Source organism: Tympanuchus pallidicinctus, unplaced genomic scaffold, assembly GCF_026119805.1.
Source record: "Tympanuchus pallidicinctus isolate F22 unplaced genomic scaffold, pur_lepc_1.0 scaffold5, whole genome shotgun sequence".
In the NCBI taxonomy this organism is placed as follows: domain Eukaryota; kingdom Metazoa; phylum Chordata; class Aves; order Galliformes; family Phasianidae; genus Tympanuchus; species Tympanuchus pallidicinctus.
In genome coordinates this window covers 6,037,984-6,057,520 of record NW_026294769.1, presented here as the reverse complement: position 1 = coordinate 6,057,520, position 19,537 = coordinate 6,037,984, and the positions used below count along the sequence as shown (strand labels likewise).

The window sequence follows — 19,537 nt, the reverse complement described above, 5'->3', positions numbered from 1 at the left end:
CAGCAAGAAGAAAACACCAATATCTAATTTATTCTGCCAGTATGCTGGCAAAACAAGCTTTGTTTGCATTCAAAGCATTTAGAAGAACTTAATGACCATGAATCTCAGAATTAAATAACTGCAAAGAAAAAACCTACACCTACCAGCCACTAGAGCATCCTTAGGCCATCGGCTGAACCAATCTATAGTGCATCCAGAAATGAGGGCAGGGAACTTTAAGGCCCTGTTTCGGAACTTTTCACCTACTGGTGAAAAGCAAAGAACTACATGAAGGTTCTGACAGACTCGAGTCATGAAGTAGTCATACAAAGTTTCACTGGTTGGAGGTCTACGTGGATGTTCCTTCTTGAAGGTTGTTATGAGGTCACTCAGGATTTCATCTATTTCATCACGAGCAAATAAGTTTGACACCTTTGAGAAAAGAGAAGGTTTTTTTCACCTTGTAGAAGATGACCCAAAGGAGAATATATAAACATATGATTGATTTAACACATAGCCTTTCAGGAAAGAACACTCATTTCAGATACAGAAGTTCTAAGGACCCAACCCACTTTTTTTTACACAAGAACTTTTTTCTGAAGTGACTCTGTTAAAAACACTGAAATCAAACTTGCTGTAAAGTAAAATCTATTCTTCCACGTGAAAAATAAAGCAAAAATAAAATAAAAATAAAATAAAATACAAACAAAAAAAGTCATCCTACCCATTCTAAACACATTTTCCATATAAAAACTAACTGCAAATTAATGAGATTTTTAATCTCATATATTTTTGATAAGCATCAGTGATGTTCCCTAAGTCGTAATATTTTTTTTTTAATTGTTATCATGTTCTGCAGTTTATCAACACTTAAGAGGGTCTGACAAGACAATTTTTTTGTATGGTATGATGATGTGCATTCATTAAAATAGATTCTGTTATTTTGCTTCAGAATTATAAAATTTAAAAAGCAATGAGAAAGATGATAAGAATGTATCCTACCTCTCCTGATGATAGAACATTATTCAAGTATTCCAAGAAAGACTCATCTTTGACCTCATTGTCTGTAAAGAGAAAACATATGCCCTTTCCCTGCAATCCTGAAGTTCTGTAAAGAAGTTTCAGATCTTCCATCAAGTTTGAAGTGTTGTAAGATCTACAGAAGAAGAGTCATGTTAATCTTCACTCCCTTTAAAACAGGTTTCTGGGTAAAACAAAAATAACTAGAAAACTTAAATAAGAAATAATTTCTTGGAACACTGGTGGATAGATAACACCTACAGATACAGTACAGTGCAAGGTACTGTATAAAAACAGAGTGTAAAGATAACTTTACACTGTCAATATTACTGGCCACCATAAAAAATAAAAATTCACAGAAAATCAATCGAATTTAGCCAGTATGAAAGATTTTCATGACTTTACACTTCAGGCCAGGCATGTCTAACCCACAGCCCAAAAGCCACATACCCAGCTCAGTTTACAATGTGGCCCTCACCCCCTTCTGCCGCATCATCATGGTGGTAGTTCTGCCCTGCCAAGTAGCCCAGCCTGCACACAGGACACAAGGAAGTCACAGTGCAGTGCTGACAAGTAATATGGCAGTGGAAGGAAATCAAGTCATTTTTCAAATATTACAATTTTAAAAGACATTATATGCAGAAATATGCCACCAAATCCGATGCATATCAAGGAATGGTTCATAAAGACAAAATAGCAGAGCTGATAAAAGTGTGTAATCTCAACAAAATATTTTATAAAATAAGTTAAAACTCAAAAGGACTGTTATAAAAGCTAGTTAGGTGATGGCAAATCTGATTGCAAAAAAAAATCAAATCAGTCACCATTTCCTGATGGTGAGTTTATTAAGCAATACAGCTCAACTTGACATTTTTATTAGAGGCATTGATAACAAATACGACACTGTAGAAATGGCTTCTTTGGTGCCACTGAAAGACATAACTTAATCTCCTGATTTGTAAAAAGCAGTAAAAAAAAAATTTAAAGCAATTTTCTTTAACCTTTGTCATCATATCTGGTATAGCTACCAATGGTGCCCCAGTGATGGTTGATAAAAAAAAAAAAGAAAGACTTATGGCACAATTGCTACCAATACCTCACATTTCATGAAATATCACTGAATCAGACATCAAGAAGATCTACATGCAAAAACTTCAAAAATAGATAATGTCATGCCAATCATCACCAAAACTGTGAATTATGTAAAGTCCAAGGGGTGAATCATTGCCAGAAACATCACACAAGCATAGTTTTATGCTTTTTGTTGCTGGTTTTTTTTTAACATTCTAATAAAAAAAACATTAAAAAATAAACTCTGTTACTTATATACATTAAATTTATTATATATTTTACATGTGGCCCAAGGCAATTTCTGTTTGCTCAGTGTAGCCCAGGCAAGCCAAAACGTTGGACAACCATGCTCTAGGCAATAGCACTTGCCCTATGTTGTGCTTATTCTTTCTTCCACTGCAGAGACTGGGAGCACATTTTATTTATAGGAGAACTTCAGTGAGTAAGTACTTAGTTGCTTAAATTTTAGTTTACACTTACCGAGTTAACATGATCTGGAATGTATCATAGCCGGCTATGAATGATGCTAGTCTTGTCAAGCTCTGCTTTCCAGAGCCACCAACTCCAACTAAAAGAGCATTTCCACGAGGAGTACGAATCACTCGAGAAATCTGTATAAGTCATTCATTAAATTCATTAATCATCATATCATTAATCTGTATACAGTCATTTATTGCTGAAATGTGTAACGGTTACACACCCAAAAATCTAGTGCTACTGCAATAATAGAATTATACTAGAAATGCAGAACAAACCAAAATTTTAAGTTTGCATTAAAGGATTCTATACTACTATCAATACACCTATGAGCATTTTCACTTTGAAATATTTTCTGTAAACCTTCCAGCAACAACCACTTTATTCCATCACTGCAAACTTTCAGTTATCAATAGAACTGCACTTCATACTTCCAAAAAGCACAAACAAACCTCAGCAGTGACAGGCTACAATAGTATGAAAGATCATTAAAATTGGAAACTAAATTATAGTTTCCCTCATTCAATACCCCTGGACCACTTCAAGTAAGTGGTCTGTAAGACTCTAGCCTTCTTCGTTGTAGAAGAAAGAAAAGAAGAAAAAAAAGAAGAAAAAAAGAAAAAAAAAAGAAGAAAAAAAGAGAAAAAAAAGAAAAAAAAAAGAAAAAAGAAGAAAAAACAGAAGAAAAACCTGCTTCTCTTTTGTAAGAAGTTTATTCTATGTGAACAATCCTCTCAAGCTGAACTGTACTAAAAATTATTGTCAAGTTTAGTCTATCCTCAAAGGAATTTTAAAAGTGAGCGTATCGGGGATCTACAAAAGAAGTTTGGAATACATTTATTCCTACTCATCCTCCTTCATCAGCGGCCAATTATGTCCTAATTTGATTTTTATTTCACTCATTCCAAAGAGAGGAAAGGCTCTCAGAAGAATTAATAAGAAGAAACATTGAAAAATAGTTAGGATACTTTGGAACATGACCTCACTAGACATGAAAGATGGAATTTTTCCATCTGAGGAAGAGCTGAGTTTTTAATATTTGGTCAGAAGGTGAAACACAAAATAGCAAAAAATGACCTGCTTCAATAATACAAGTAATTTACCTTGATTTGTGCATACCTTCATTCATTTTGAAACACAATTGAATTCATTTGTGCTGAAGACAAGTGAAAAACAGCAACAGCAATAATGAATTGCAAAGCAAGATTGTACCTTTACTAAATGAACCATGGCATCCTCAAAGAAAACCATGTCCATACCAGTGCCACGGGCATTCTCATTGTATGTTTGTAAAAACGTATTTAAACGATTCCGTAGCTGACGAAAGCAGTAAACTGGCTCATAAATTTTGGGAATCCTTACATCAACTTCTGATTTTTCTCCTAGAACAAAAAGTGCATAATGAAACCTCAGCAGTTCAAATGACTGACGGAGTTACAGTGTAGCTACAATGAGCAAGGGAAGTTAACTGAAGGACTCTGAGTATTCAAAACTAGTTTTACTATACATAAAATTTCATATTAGATATACGTATGACAGTACTGCGTATACTTTCCTATACAGAACAGCAGTCCTTCTTTCTCTGCCTCCAAAACCTGAATAGTGAAAATCTGAAAATAACATCGATGCTAGAAGCAACAGTCGCAATGGAGAATAAAGGTAAATAAATATTGCAGTTAAAAATTGCAAATAACTTTTTTTTTTTGTAAAAGAAATATATTCTAAGCTGATAAAATTGTTTCAGTGGTTAAAAAAATTTACTAATAAAATGAATCATTTAAGCACTCAAAGAAATGTACGTTCACTGTGAAAAAGCATATGCTTGCTTCAGCAAGGGATCTGAAAACCACATAGTGCTTTCGACACTTCCCAGTCCAGAGAAAAGGAGGAAATTGCAGTATCTCCCATATCCATTCATAAGCATCAATCATGCCTATAGGAGACCAGCCTTTCACTAATTGTTACAGCAAATAGGATCGCAGAATGGCTGAGTGACTTCTGAAGGCCATCTGGTGAAAAACCTAGCTCAGTTGGGGCCACTTCAAACCCAGGAGGCATGTCTAGACAGCTTTTCAGCATCTGAATATTAGAATAATCCAGATGTAAATAAGTTTCTTAAAAGCTGAATGAGACTTTTAAACAACTTACTCAGATATTTGATAAGGAACTAATAGGGAATACAGCAAGGAGTTAAACAGTAGTGATGTTTTTACATTTTTGAACCATTTAAGAGAATGATGCCAGTTTAATCCTGTTCCTGCAGTTTTATTATTGATGACAAAAGACAGCATGGTCAAGTACCAGACCTAAGAAAGGGCAGACATTTAAATTATTTACAGAGGTAGCAACGGAAATATATTGTTTTAAACTCTTCTCTAGCTCAAAGATTCAGAATTATAACTACTAAATTGCAACATCAAAACTTATTGATAAAAAACACATTTGAACAGCTTGAGGGTTGGTAGAACTCTAGTACCTCTAACGATTTTTGTGAAGCAAAGGTCTGAAGGTTGATGTTTGGATTACTTCATCTCAGGTCTCTCAGGGATGAATATGTTGCAGTAGTACAAACCAAATAAACACGGGGCATGTATGTCAACTTACCTCCAGTCTGAGCACATTATTCAAAGTTGATGTTAGATGAATATTCTACGCATTTAAGAGCTCAGAAACCCGATTCTTGCTGTTATATTTCATAATAATGAGCAATACTAAATTCCATTACAGGGACAACTAAAACAAAATAACCATTTTTATGCTTACCTCGTAGAGTCAAAACAGGGAGAGGTTCTCTAGACTGCCAAACATATTGAAGACAAAACACATCCTTTCTAAACAGAGGCCCTCTACTTTGTATTTTCATGAAATTTCATTCCAGATGGAGTATTACTCGGGCAGGTACAGTTAAATAGTAACAAAAGCTAGTCTGAGAAATACATACTTCTTTTCACATTCATTTTTCAGATTAATGTAATACTTTCTAGTTTAAATTTCCATATTAAAAGTCACTCTTCAATCACTCAGTATGTATTCTGATTTACATTTCAGTCTTCTTTGCATTCTCAGTTTCCACGTAATTTAAAGACATATTTAGCTACTTTCTCACACCAGATCGATTTCTACTAGTTTTGGGCCCCTCACTGCAAGAAAAACATTGAGGCCCTGGAGTGGGTACAAAGAAGGGCAACAAAGCTGGTGAGGGGTCTGGAGCACAGGCCTTATGAAGAGCGGCTGAAGGAGCTGGGATTGTTCAGTCTGGAGAAGAGGAAGCTCAGGGGAGACCTCATTGCTCTCTATAACTACCTGAAGGGAGGTTGTAGTGAGCAGGGGGTCAGCCTCTTCTCTCGTGTAACTAGCGATAGAACTAGAGGGAATGGCTTCAAGCTGCACCAGGGGAGATTTAGGCTGGATGTTAGGAAATACTGCTTTTCTGAAAGAGTGGTCAGGCACTGGAATGGGCTGCCCAGGGAGGTGGTGGAGCCACCAATCCTGAAGGTGTTCAAGGAACGTGATAGGTGATAGGTGGATGGTTGGACAGGATGATGTTGTAGGTATTTTCCAACCTCACCAGTTATGCCAACCTTTTGCAGCTTCCACTACCCATCAATACAATGACATGAACAGATAATTGAATCATCCAACAGTTTAATAATGACTTTCACCAAATCCCCCCAAAATCTTTTTTCTGTTCTTTTTTTATCAACTGAGAAGTACTCCTGGGTTATTTAGCTAGCTGGGTCTGCTGCAAAATTTTTATTTAAAATAAACGAGAACATTGTTATAAACCAGATGCATAATCCAGGAGCTTTTACTAGTATTACGGAGATTCTGAAATAATACTAATTCATTACAAAATAATATATTGTGTACTTTTAAAAAAGTACTGGGTAAGCTCAGTGCTACTATTCATACACCACATCTCTGTGTTAGCTATAGTGCTATGTTTTATCTAATACAGCAACTCAACTCAAATCATGCAACACTTCTTTCACCATTTTAGAATAAACAATTCATATTTGTTATTTGCCAGTTTTACTCACCTTGACGGAAATGGAAACAAGACCCTTCTATACAGATTATCTGAATATAAATATGGACTTAAAATCCCATAAGCATGTTCCAAAAATTGGTAATATCCAGTAATAAATGTAATATCTATCTTCAAAGTCACTGGACAAGACAGCCGCACTCAAAGTATAACCTTACTTGTGCATTTTTTAAATTCTATCCTTTTCCCCACTCCACCCACCACAATGACTACCAGAGCCCATCTTACCAGTTCTTTGAGATACATCCCTTAGGAAGTCAACAAAGAATGCATCAATTTCAGGATTCAACAAAGTTGTCTTTCCTTCGAATTCCTCCTCAATGAGTTTTGCCACAGCTGCGTCAAACCACTTTACATCTTCCAAGGTTGTGAAACGATCAGCAATAACACTCTTACATTCATGCTTCCACAATTTTATTAATACCTTTTTAGAAAGCAAACAAACAAAAAAAATCTCCATGATTTCAATCAGGTAAGGCTTGCCAGTAAAATTATGTTGATGAAAAAATGTTTCTAAAATATTTTTAAATCATAATAAAATAGGAAAAGAAACAGTGGTAAGTTTGGTTTCAATCAGCAGAGAGATCTTAAACATCTCATTCAACCCAATAACATTTCAATTTTATACTCAGTTAACTGTACAAAAAGCCTTTATCTAGTATTCCAAACCACAACATATATAACTATATAAGATTTTATTTCTGTAGCCCTAAGACACGCTCTATACATGGGAACAAGGGTTTATACATCAATAAACCATTTCCGTAAATGATTACTGTCTAAGTGGAAGTTGCGTGAAAATAATGGCATCATATCATGAACACTAAATTCAGAAACACAGATGTCACCAGTAACAAATCCAAACCAGAGCAAATTCTGTTATGTATTATTTCACCAAATTCACTATACTTTTCAAATCCTTCTATTTGGTCAGAGGCTGTAGAATAAAACCTAACAGACCTGGTTTTAATCCTACACAACTACTGTGCAGTAGTAGAAAAGATTCCAAGTACTTCTTGAAGAATTCATATTAGTCTACAGTGCTTTGTATACCTGATGCATACAGTGTCAAGTCAGATCTGATATTTAAATTCATATAATGAGATTTTGAACAATACTCACATGTAAAATCACATTTGGACTGCTTATTTTTTATTTTGGAAATTAAAATCAATTCTAACAATCAAATTGTAGATACAGTAGGAGGCAGGAGCTTGCTTATTCAACAACTAGGAAATTACACTAAATATTAAGTGACCGTATAGCCCAGATATAATACATTTTTTTCTGTGATTACCATAACCATTGCTTTTCCAGAATTTCATGTTTCACTGCTCAAAAAACTGAATTAATTTTCCTTAAAATACTTGAAGAAGAAATGATGCATAAAGTATTTAATTTTTCTGAAGGAAAGGTGAGTTATGAAAAAAAAAAAAAAAAAAAGAATCACTATGACTTGTTATTTCCTCTTGTTTTTAAGTTGAAAGCCAGAAGTTAGTTGTTAGACAAGTATTAGGCAGTGATTGCCAGCCATAGGATAGTAGTGAGGGAGAGGATAAATGTTTATTTTTTTAATGAAGATATATGCCTTTTCAATGAATTAAAACAAAAGTGAGTTGTTTGTCATAATTTTCTTTGCTCCCTGCTTTAAAATAAGCATTATTCATTTTAAATAAGCATTAGTCAGCAACAATACAAGCAGACAGAAGCTAAGCCTCTTCTGTCAAAAAAGTTTAACTTATAGTCAGGAAACGAAGTTTTCATTTTAGGTGGCACTGTAAAAGCCGGACAAAAATATTCCCTCCAAAAAGCTGAAAAATGTTTTTCAATCAAAAACAATTTTTTTCTAATGTAATTTTAATGCCATCTAATTATACATTACCTCATTATGCACTAACTATGACAAAATCACTGATGTGCTGCACTTACCTTTGGTTCATTGATCACTTCTGATGTAGCGTTCAGCATTCCCTGCCAAATTCTCGAGAGATCTCGAAGGTTGAAGACATAATGGAACTTGGCGGGCGTGGGCAGCATTTTCAGCTTGGTAACCTGCCACAGCCTGCGGGTCAGCGGTACTAGCTTGGATACTGTTTCTTTTACATCTTCTGAAAATCCTCGCTCACTACAATAGTGCCCTTCTCCAATTACACCTTTGGAAAAGAAAATTGCCAAATGACAGGTTTTCTAAAATTCATTACTGCAACATCAAGGGCTATGATCTTTTCAAGCATATCTGTTCCTTTTTATTTCCTTTTTTTCTTTTTCTTTTTTCTTCTTTTTTTTTTTTTAACCCCTTTCTTTCTCTCATCTTGATTCAGTTGGTGTTGCAGAATCTTGTGCCACAAACACACCAGATATTTAGCTCTTACAAAGCATTTGTATAGTGAATCACTTCACTGAGAGCACTGTGATCCTGTCTTTTTCTGAAAGTCCGGTCATTAGCACCTTGCTCTTAACACCAATAGCACCTTTGCAATTCTCCAGCATTGTCACCAAAACAAGGAGCAGCCTTCATCCATTTCTTCTTAACTCTGGCATACAAATAGATTCTGAGGTCTAACAATTTACACATAATTAAGTTGCAGGTGCAGAGGGATTACTGAAAGAAAAATATGCCCCTAAGCAAATTAGAGAGGGATTAAGTTTTAGTGTTAATAATAATGTTTACACATAGAGGAGCGGGAAAGAAAAAAAGAAAACAAACCTAGTATTTCCAAAAATCATATGGATACAAAGCTAATTTTTCTTTACCAAAAATTTTGTCAATAGAAGAATTAGAAGGCAGAGTACAGTTGAACACAGAAAACTGTCTCTTGAGTCTCTGTGGAATGTCATTGCGACCTCCCCCAGGATGGATCATGGCAGCCAAAAACTGAATGTCCACAATGTTGGTAAATTCTCCAGGCTTTTCCAGGTTATATAGTCCATTTTGTTCCATGAGCTGCCTAACTATCTCATTAGTGACCTGTAAAATAAGCAGGCAGTATGCAACAGAACACAAAAAAATGGAATAGAAAACATACTTCTGTGCTTGAATGTCCCAATATAGAATATAAATATTATTTTCTCTCTAAAACTCCCACTTTTGTGTTTGTTTTTTTCTGTAGAAAAATGTACTGCTGCAAATAATTTAGACAGTACTTTTCACTGATAATACCTATGAAGAATAATCCTTGTGGAAGAAAAGAATTCCTGATTTAAAATTAATCCTTCATATCTCAGTTCAGTCTCACTGGAACACTGCATGATTTCCAACATAACAGTATTGAAAACAGTTTCAATACTTCTCCCTTTTAACATAAAATTTCCAGTTTTCACAAGCTCAACCTCATGTATCTTTACATGTTGCATCTGATACCAAGTATTTTGACAAAACTTCCATGTGCAACAACAGCAAATATGGTTTTTCAAGCTGCAAACGTTGGATTACTTCCATAAAAAGCAATGCAAGATTCTTTTTATCAGATATAGATGAGGCCCCCTTCTTAATCCTATAGAGAGTTTACTATGGGAGTATTTTTCTCTAGAAATTCTAACATTAGTTTCCAGAGCATTATACTTCAGAAGTACCTTATCAATGCAGACAGTGATTACTTCAGTTTTTTTCAAAAGCAGATCGTTGTGTGTCACAATATTTTAATTATCACCTACACAGTCATGATATGTGTGCCAAGAGGTTTTTTTGTCTAACTGAAGGTTTTCAATTTTGTGAGCAATAAATGAATATCATAAAAAACAATTCTAAAATCATACAGCCATATTTCATGGAATACCCAACCATCTAAGTGAGCCTCCCCAGGGCTCAGTTCTAGTTCCAGTTTTTATCAGTGATCTGGACGCAGGATTAGAGCAAATCCTCAACAAATTTGCTGATATTAAACTGGGAGGTGCTATTAACTCTCCGGGGTAACCAGAGGCCTTGCAGAGAGACCTAGACAGGTTGGAACACTGGGTGACTAGCAACAGCATGAACTACAATAATGGAAAATGACAAGTTTTACACCTGGGACAGAGTAATGCCAGATTCAGGCATAGACAGGAGATGAGTGGCTGGAAAGCAGCTCAGCAGGAAGAAATCAGGAGGTGCTGGTGACAGCAGCTCAGTATGAGCCAGCAGTGTGCCCTGGCAGCCAAGGGGCAAGCTGCGTTCCAGTGTGCATAAGCAAGAGCAAAAGCAGCCAGCCAGAAGAGATGATTCTCCCACTGTATTTACTGTTGGTGTGGCTTTGACAATGCTATTGAATATTGTGTGTAGTTGTGGCCACCACAATATAAACAGCATGTTAAGATCCTTAAAAGTGCCCAGAGGAGGACACCAGAGCTGGTAATGAGGCTGAAGGCATTGTCTGTGAGGAGACCTTGAGGACATTACACTATCCAGTCTGGAGGAGAGGACGCTCAGAGGTGACCTCACTGCTCCTTGCAGCTCCCTGAGTAGGAGAAGCAAAGGGAGGTACCAGGCTCTGCTCCTGGTCAATGATGGCAAAAAGGGAAGGGCATAGGACTGCTAGAGACAAGATTCAGACTGTGCACTAGAAACATTTTTTTTTAATCAAGAGGGTGGTCAAATGCTCAAACAGGCTTCCTAGAGAGGTGTCTGTCAGTGCTCAAGAGGTATTTGGATAATGCTCTCAGTAATATGCTTTAACTTTCAGTGAGCCCTGTTGATATCAAGCAGTTGGTCTAAGTGATCTTTGAAGGTCCCTTCCAACTGAACTGTTCCATTTTATTTTAGCTGCTTATTTAGTCAGTATATTTATTCTACTTTAGTTTATGAAAACATAGAGCTGCATGTGTTCTTTAAAAATACCATTTAAAAATCAAGTATACGTACCTAGTTTACTCCCCATTGGCTGACTGAAAAGGCATTTTGCACTGAAACAAAGAAAGGAAGAAAATAGCCTTTCCCATCTTATTTTCTCTTTTACAAAACTAACCTGATCTCCCCATTCATTTATTATGGGCATATTCACATCATCAATGAAGACTGTCATCTTTTTGCCTGCAGGTGGACCATATGTTGTGCCCATGCGCTTGTCCATGTAACTTTCTATTGTGCGCTGTTAAGAAACAATTATCAGAAAAATTAAAAAGAGCCACACTTTTTCATATGAGTCACTCATTTAACCACATTACAGGTAATTATATAGTATGTGTAACTCTTGTTACACAGAATTTTACAAAGGAAAATTTATACAGCACTAAGTGCTGTTGGTAATAGCAGTAATCCAACTGGAACACCTGAAATATCATGCTATACCATGAGGTTGGTATAAAATATTCCAAATATTAAGTTTAGACAACTGTGCCTCAGTTTCGTAATTTTGAAACCACCTCAAATTATTTTCCAATTTCAAACTTGTCAGTTTGCTGAGCTTCTCAATTTTAGAATGGTATTTTAACACATAATTAACACACTTGTTTGAGACTAATGCAAATAAATGAGAATCCATGAGGCTTAATTTTGTGTATATAAACATTGAAATGCACTGAGAAATGTTTCAATTTCAGTGATGCTAACGAGGATCATAAAGAGTATGCAATATCTTCATCTACATTTGTATTCTACTGAACTATTTTATAGTCCATGTAGTTGAGGAGGACCTTAGATAATCATTGCATCCACTTGAGGTTTAAGAGAAGAGTATTCATCTTGAGATAGAGGGGAAAGCAAAGGAGGAGAAGTAGAGAGGAAAAGCGTAGAAGGGCAGTCATGACATCTGTTTGAGATGTCATGCCAAAACTTCCAATTCTGAAATTCAGTTTTTTTAATGCTAGTTGGGCAGTATGAGCTCCACCAAAGCTTTTAGCACTACTTTTTGACTTATTCGACTGAATAATGCAAAATATAAAACTTTTAATGAATTTTAAGAATCTTTTATTGTGATACATATTCATTTTATCTATCCTCTGTCAGTTCAACCACCTGCTAGCTAGCATCTGTAAATACTGAGAATAACAAATTAAATATCTGTTAATATTGCAAGATCAAACTAATAATCTGTCAGGTCTGACAGAAGCGATTCTTAATGACCTTTCCAGTAGACATCAATACACTACATAAAATCATAAGGTGATAATTATATTCATACATGTAAACTGAATAGACTTAATGAAATCATTTTATTTTTTTTAGAAGCATGCTTGCCACCACTATTTTTTTCAGCTTCTCACCATGAAGCCAGCTTACAGATGACACCTCAGGCTCAGGGACAGGACTTATGCTTACAGCACAGACAGTGCTTAAGCTAGGCAAACAGAACTATATAATAAACATTCACTAGATACATGCAGATAGTAGGTTAAGGAATCTTGAAATAAATCTAAGTAGCTCAGCAGAAATTTGGACAGGCAGCACAATTCAGGATTTAAGTATTCAAGGCTCTGTTTAGAGCAGCTGTGCTGCATGTGTTACTTTTTAATGAGTAATGTAATTTACTTCAAATTGCAGACAGCACAGACTTTATGACAGATTGTTGTGGGTAGCACTTACTTTACACATGGGTTTTAGTGAAATCTAAGGAAAGTCGCTGACAGCTCTACCCAATTAGTGAGAACCACTACATCTGACGTAAAATCATTAAGTATGGTGAAGCAAATAATAGGCATGTAATAGTCTAAGAATAGCTCAACAACTAGTGAGACGGTTTACAGAAGTCTTTCAAATCAAGTGCCTTGTCCATCTGAGTAGGTAATTTTTTGTTTCTGTGCTCATTTGCAGCTAAATAGACCACTTTCAGAAGTATCTTGCCAACAAATTCTCAGTACCTCCATTAATCTCTGAATCCAGTCACATACTATTGGAGAGTGAATGACTACTATACCTGGAAAATTAACGGAGTAGTTGCAGAAGAAAAATTCAAACTCTTAGCCATGTGGCTTTCGGGGTTATATTTCGACATAAAACATTTGATGATAACAGTCTTTGCAGTTCCTTGCTCACCAATTAGTAGAACAGCCTAGACAAAGACAACAAGGAAGTAAGATAACACATAAGAGCGGTGTATTTTGGCAAAGCCTCACTAATTCCACATATCTTCTCAACAAAGAACATGTGGAAGCAAAATAGCTAACATTTCATAGGCCTTTGCAGGCCTCAATTGTTCACCTTTGGCAGCAAATGGTCTTGTCACTCACTACAATTTAAAGAACAAAGAAGGAGATTAAAAAAAAAATGATGTACCATCTAGAGCCTCATTATTTGAACCACTTCAGTCACTGGTGTTATTTACCATATCCTCCTTATTTGACAATTTCAGTAATGAAAGAGTTTTATTCTTTAAAAAAATGTCTATGAATTCTGTCATTGACCCGTCTGGACAGAGTTCCTAGCAATTGAGCCTGGCGCTCTGCTATTCTGGGCTCTCTTCTGAACCACTTCTGTTCCACCATGGCTACACTGCATTCCCATTATTTCTGGAATAGGATGGATGGATGGTTGGAGGGACGGGTAGTGAGAAGCTACAAAAGGCTGAGAGCAGTGAGAGTAATAGAATTCAAGTATATTCACATGAATACAGCTCCAGAATCACGATTATGGTTTTTTATCACAAAAATGATGTTCTTCCTTTTCAGTAATTTCCTATTTCTCTCCTGATTCAAAAACTCCACCATGCATACTATTAGCAGTATTTAGATGTGAAATGCAGATGAAGTACCTTGCCCTGTTTAGCAATGGTTTCAATAAGGAAATCCATTCTCACGTTGTCAACATTTGGCACAAGAATGGAGCTATACTCTGGCGTGCTGCTACTAGGATATACATACTCTTCAACACGTGTATTCCAGTGCATCCAATTACCTAATAGGAAAGAACTAAAGTTAATGTTTATAAAAACTAGATATTTTCACTTATTTTCTATCAATTTGATTTCTCTGTGAGTTCCTCTTAAGTAGAATATTCTCACTCCATAAATACAATTTATCTGTCTCACTACTCTCAGACCCCTGAGAGAAGCAACAAGATCCACTGTTCCAGCTGTTTCCTAAAATTATGACAAGAACATGATTTTCCAGCTTGACTATTTATTCACTTGATAATTCATTCACACAGCCCATGTAGCTTTCTGTAGCAATATTTCCACATTATGATTTGTCAAAGGGAATAGAAAAAAAGCTTTATACAATAACACCAACATAAAGTGCAACTGTAAAACAAAAAACAAGGTAACTTACAAAAAATATGTCTAAATTAATAATTGAAAAGCAAAATTTAAAAAAGAAATTCTAAGTTCTACCCCGAAGTACTCAAGTGGGTAACTAACCATCAGATGCCACATAATAATCAAATATGGTATTTTCACTGCCTTCTGGAATACAGGGAAGATCAAGCTTTACTGTTGCACAGTTTCGAAGCCAGTGCTCCATTTTGCATCTGTCTTCCAGTTCTAGTAATGCTCCTATGCTCCACATAAGAGAGAAGATATACAGCCTTTCCAAGTATTTTGCAGTCAGTTCCGCACCTTGCTCCTGAAGGATTAAGTTAATTTTTTATTATCAATAGCCTGAAAATTCTGCTTGATAATCACTAGAAACAGTAGGTTAGAAGCCTTCAGTCATGTTTAAATTTAATGATGCCTTCATCAACAAATAGACTGAATAATTATCTAGTGGACTACAAAATAGAGAAAACGATCCAGCAAATACCCCTTTTAACGACCCATTACACTGTTTGATCTGTTTAAATTCTAGTTTATAATCTGGTAACATCTCTTTGGAAAATAAAAAACACCCCAAAGGAAAGCTGCTGATGCATGCTTTGTGTGAAAACCAAATCCAAATGTGAAAAGCAGGCACAGGCCTACTCTTGCTTTAAAATGAAAGAAAATATTCCCAACAACCTGTACTTTCATTAATACCCCAAGAATCCAAAAAAATCTCCTTTCTATATAACTCCATGACTTAATTTTTTTTCCGTTAGATTACGAAAATATAAAAAATCTGCACTACTTTACCTTAGGTGGGATAAGGCCCTGCATCATATTAATGCTCTGCATAATCACAAAGGCTTCCAGCATCTCAGTCTTGCTTTGCAGAGACTGAATGCTAAAGCGATATAAGTCTGGGAATGATGAAGAGTACAGCCCACGTAGAATTTCAGCTTCTTGAAAAGAACGCCTTTTCAAAAAACCCTGCATAGCAAGAAAATAAATGTTATTTCAAACGCAAGATAATAAAGTCAATCTCTACTAATTCAAAAAGTCCTACAGACATGGGAAATTGATATCTCTTCGGGAAAGTTGATTTCTCTTGTTGTAGGGCTCAGATTCCCTGCCTTTTGGGCAGAGTTTGGCAAGCAGAAGGTGGATGTGGAAATAAATAACTCCTACTGGATGTGGATAGAGAAGCATAAAAAGCATTCGCTGTTTTAAACAGCAAAAAAAATAATTCTTTCAAATATATATATATTTAAATCACAACAGCTGTGATTAAACTCCGCAAAGAAAGAATATGCATTTAACAGAAGTTTCATTTTTTCTGCACAATGTTAGCTTTTAGCTGTGATAGAGAGAGCCTCAGAAACATCTGGAAGGTGGAGAGAAAAAGGTTGCATTTCAGGGAGGATGTCTGCTGAGTGTCCATAAACTTATGCTGTGTGCTTGACTATTAATAGTATTTTTATTGTGCATCCCCATATATGTTAAAGTGGGTAAACAAAATATAATTAAAACTGCTTTATAAGGTCACAGAATGGTATCTGTGCTTTAATGCCTTTAGCTTAAAGTTACGACCTGCTTCTTAGAGTTACTCTGAAGTCTTCCCTCACCTGGGTGGTAGAATTCTTTCTTATTTCCCATCAGTTTATTTCCTATATAGAATACACATTTTTAAAAACACTTGCAGGTGCTTCTCCAAAATTTATACTAAATGTTGGAACAAATTGAAATAGAGTAAATACTATTTCAACATGGCTTTTTTGGTGCGCCTATGGTGTTACACTGGAACAGGGTTCTAGGGCACTTCTGGAGTTTTAGCGTATTGAGATTCTCAAAACTCAGCTGGATATCCTTTGCAATCCACTTCAGCTGATCTTTTTTGAAGTAGGCTCAACTACATGGTCTCCAGTGACCCTTTCCAACCTCACCTATTTATGCACTTCTGTGATTCTCTTTCACACGTCTACTTTCATTATTTTCTGAAACTCAATTTTTCACTGCCCAAAGTAAATAACTTATTACAAATAGGTAGATGCATGAAAAAGCTTTCTGGAAACAGGTAGATGGAAAACAAAGAGTTAAAGATTAAATGGCAGCACTTTTTAAAACAGGTAACTGGAACTTGACCAGTTGTTCAGAAGATACTAAGACACAAAAGCTGATAAAATATTGTTTTTTGAAGAGGTTGATGACTTTGATCAATTTGTAAAATCTGCTTTAAAGTATATTAGACAAGACTACCAATGTAAAATGTTTTAGATCTCTTTCAGCAGTTGCTTATGTATTTATATTTAGGTATTTATAGATTATGACAGAAAATCTAAATATATACAATGCTTTCTTGAGCTACCCATATTTTTTTAAATTAATTTTCAAAGTTCTTCTGTTCTTCAACCAATACTGCGTTTCCTTCTGCATCTGAAAAATAGGAACTAAAGAAAGAAAATTCCACTTAATTCTGTTGGAAAAATCAGTAAATCCTTTATTAAAAAGAAAGAGAGAAAGAAAGAAAACAGCTTCATGTTTCCCTTTGTTCGTTGCTGCCACTGAAACAAAAGATTGAATTAGTGAAACTTCCTTTGTTCAACACTTAGTCCAACACAACTTCATTTAGTTTCTGTACCACTCTGAAATGATGAGGTAAACCAGGTCTGATAAAGCAGAATGCCCATTTTCTTTGTTTTTGCTGTATTTTCTGATGAATCCACAGCTCGATTTAAACTGAAACATTCTATGAGTGTTGTGTGCAAATAAACAGGAGAGAATACCAATGCATGGAGGCAGAGCTGTGCAACCCTAACATCAATACGCCTTAGGCAGTGTTGTAAGTATACAGAAACTGGAATCTCACGGGAACCACTGTCCTAGATGCATAATTTTCACTTACACTTTTCCAAATAGCCATATGAATTTAAAAAAATAAAACAATTAAAAAGCACAGTGTTGCAGTAATATACATAAGGCACTTGTGTTCTCTGCATTTGTTTGCCTTGGTAAAAATTGAGGAACAGTCAAATTATTAGAAAACTTACCAAAAAGTATTTTTGGTCTTGGTAAATATATATATATATATAAAATAAATTATTGATGATTGTCAAGTGTTGCAACAACTGAACAGCTAGATTCTTATGACTTCATATGAAGAGAAAGGAGAACAGCTCCTAGACACTACCAGACAGAATGGTGGAGATCATAAACAGGCTGGAAAGCAGAAAAAATGAATATTTCCTGTTGTTCCCAATCTTTGAGCACTGCAAAGCAAATATATTTCTGAAATCATGGTGAAAATTTTGTAGAAATCTGCTCTCGCCTTAGTTTTACTAGCAAAAGAACAGTTTCTTCTGTCTTTTTGTTGTTGTTGCAATAAAATAATGAATACCCAAAAATTTTAGGTCAGAACGCTAGAGGTATTTTACTCAGGTAGAAAAAAATAATGTATTAAAATAACTAGGAAAGAATATTTGATTGCATCACTAATCTGACAGGGGCAAAAAAAAAAAAAAAAGAAAAAAAAAAAAATCAAGAAAAAGATCCAGACATTCTTTCTTCTGCTTCTGGTTGAATTTCACTAGGTGAACAGGATTGTAATTGCCTAGCTATAATATTCATTTGCAGTTTTTAGTTGAGTTTGTATTACAGGTTGGTGTGAACCTTACTGAATTATCAAGTCTTCTCAACTCTTCCCAGAACTTCACCAGACTCATGCTCAGGACACACCTCCCCCAGGGGCTTCACCACCTCCTACTCCTCCCTGAAGAGCACCAGGCTTTGTCTGCTGCTCAGGACCTGAACTGATAGATACACCCTCTCTTGGTTTCTGTTTGCACTGAAACCTTCTATATGTTAAGAACAGCTGATCCAGGCAGTACCAGAGACCATCTCCTGGGGCACATCAACTTTTCCTGGATTGCCAGACAAATCAGGAAGTTATAAACAAGGAACCCTGTCAAAGACAGCTAGTAAGACTTACATGCATAAGAAGTTTTATGGGTTAAAAAGACAAGAAATCTGAGAATGTAGAGTAGGACCTCTAAAATTTGAAATGTCTGAAAATTAATACAAAGCCAACTGTATTTGTTTCTGACTAGTTAAATAGCATTGCTTAGATGAGCCTTAATTAAATTTTCCACAGGTATTCTCTACTTGAATTGGAAAATAAAAGAGAGAAGGAGATTATAAAACTCATTTTAAAAGTGATAAACAACTTCTTAAAAATGAGAACAGCAAAATTCAGTCCCTGAACTCACAGTAACCCATTAAGGTTTGTTGTTTTGAATCTGCAAACAGGGAGTAAATTATATTCTATTTTCTTAAACAGGAAGACTACATTATTCCTAGCTTAATAAAGTTGAAAGTCCAGGATGAAGAAATGTTAATTTAGGATTATACAGAAGAGAAGTACATTAACTTGGTTTTCAAAAGAAGCTAATTAAGTAGCTCTCATTATGAGAACAGGAATTAGTCTTAGAAAGAAGAAAGTTTCAATTTCTGATATTCATGAAACATTTCATGTTTTATCAAAGCACAAATCACCTAAAATTTTGGGAAATTCATTTTTTTATTGCAACAAAAATACCATCAATAAGACTGCCTAAATATGACAAAAAATGAAGATAAATAAATATTTATTTTAATTTAATGAAAGAAGCAAAAAGTGTTAATCCTGAGAAGCTTAGTTTATGGATAAATTTCTAAGACAATAAATGGCTTTATAATAAAAATAAAAGTAACTTGAAAACTTTTTTTTCTTTACTCCTATTGTCTCCACCATTTCAGAAAACTG

General features: G+C 35.2%; 1 protein-coding gene across 1 annotated transcript in view; it reads right to left on the bottom strand.

Annotated features, from left to right (window-relative positions):
• Positions 1–19,537, bottom strand: part of DNAH5 (dynein axonemal heavy chain 5) — a 105,692-nt gene that overhangs the window by 33,857 nt on the left and 52,298 nt on the right. Inside the window, exons 44-55 of the mRNA XM_052704175.1 lie at positions 15,553–15,729; positions 14,863–15,067; positions 14,257–14,399; positions 13,423–13,557; positions 11,536–11,658; positions 9,350–9,563; positions 8,525–8,748; positions 6,809–7,019; positions 3,760–3,917; positions 2,551–2,681; positions 982–1,135; positions 144–411 (exon numbers count right to left, since the gene is read on the bottom strand). Of these exons, the coding sequence (XP_052560135.1) occupies positions 144–411; positions 982–1,135; positions 2,551–2,681; positions 3,760–3,917; positions 6,809–7,019; positions 8,525–8,748; positions 9,350–9,563; positions 11,536–11,658; positions 13,423–13,557; positions 14,257–14,399; positions 14,863–15,067; positions 15,553–15,729 (2,143 nt within the window). The remainder of the gene's footprint in view (positions 1–143; positions 412–981; positions 1,136–2,550; positions 2,682–3,759; positions 3,918–6,808; positions 7,020–8,524; positions 8,749–9,349; positions 9,564–11,535; positions 11,659–13,422; positions 13,558–14,256; positions 14,400–14,862; positions 15,068–15,552; positions 15,730–19,537) is intronic.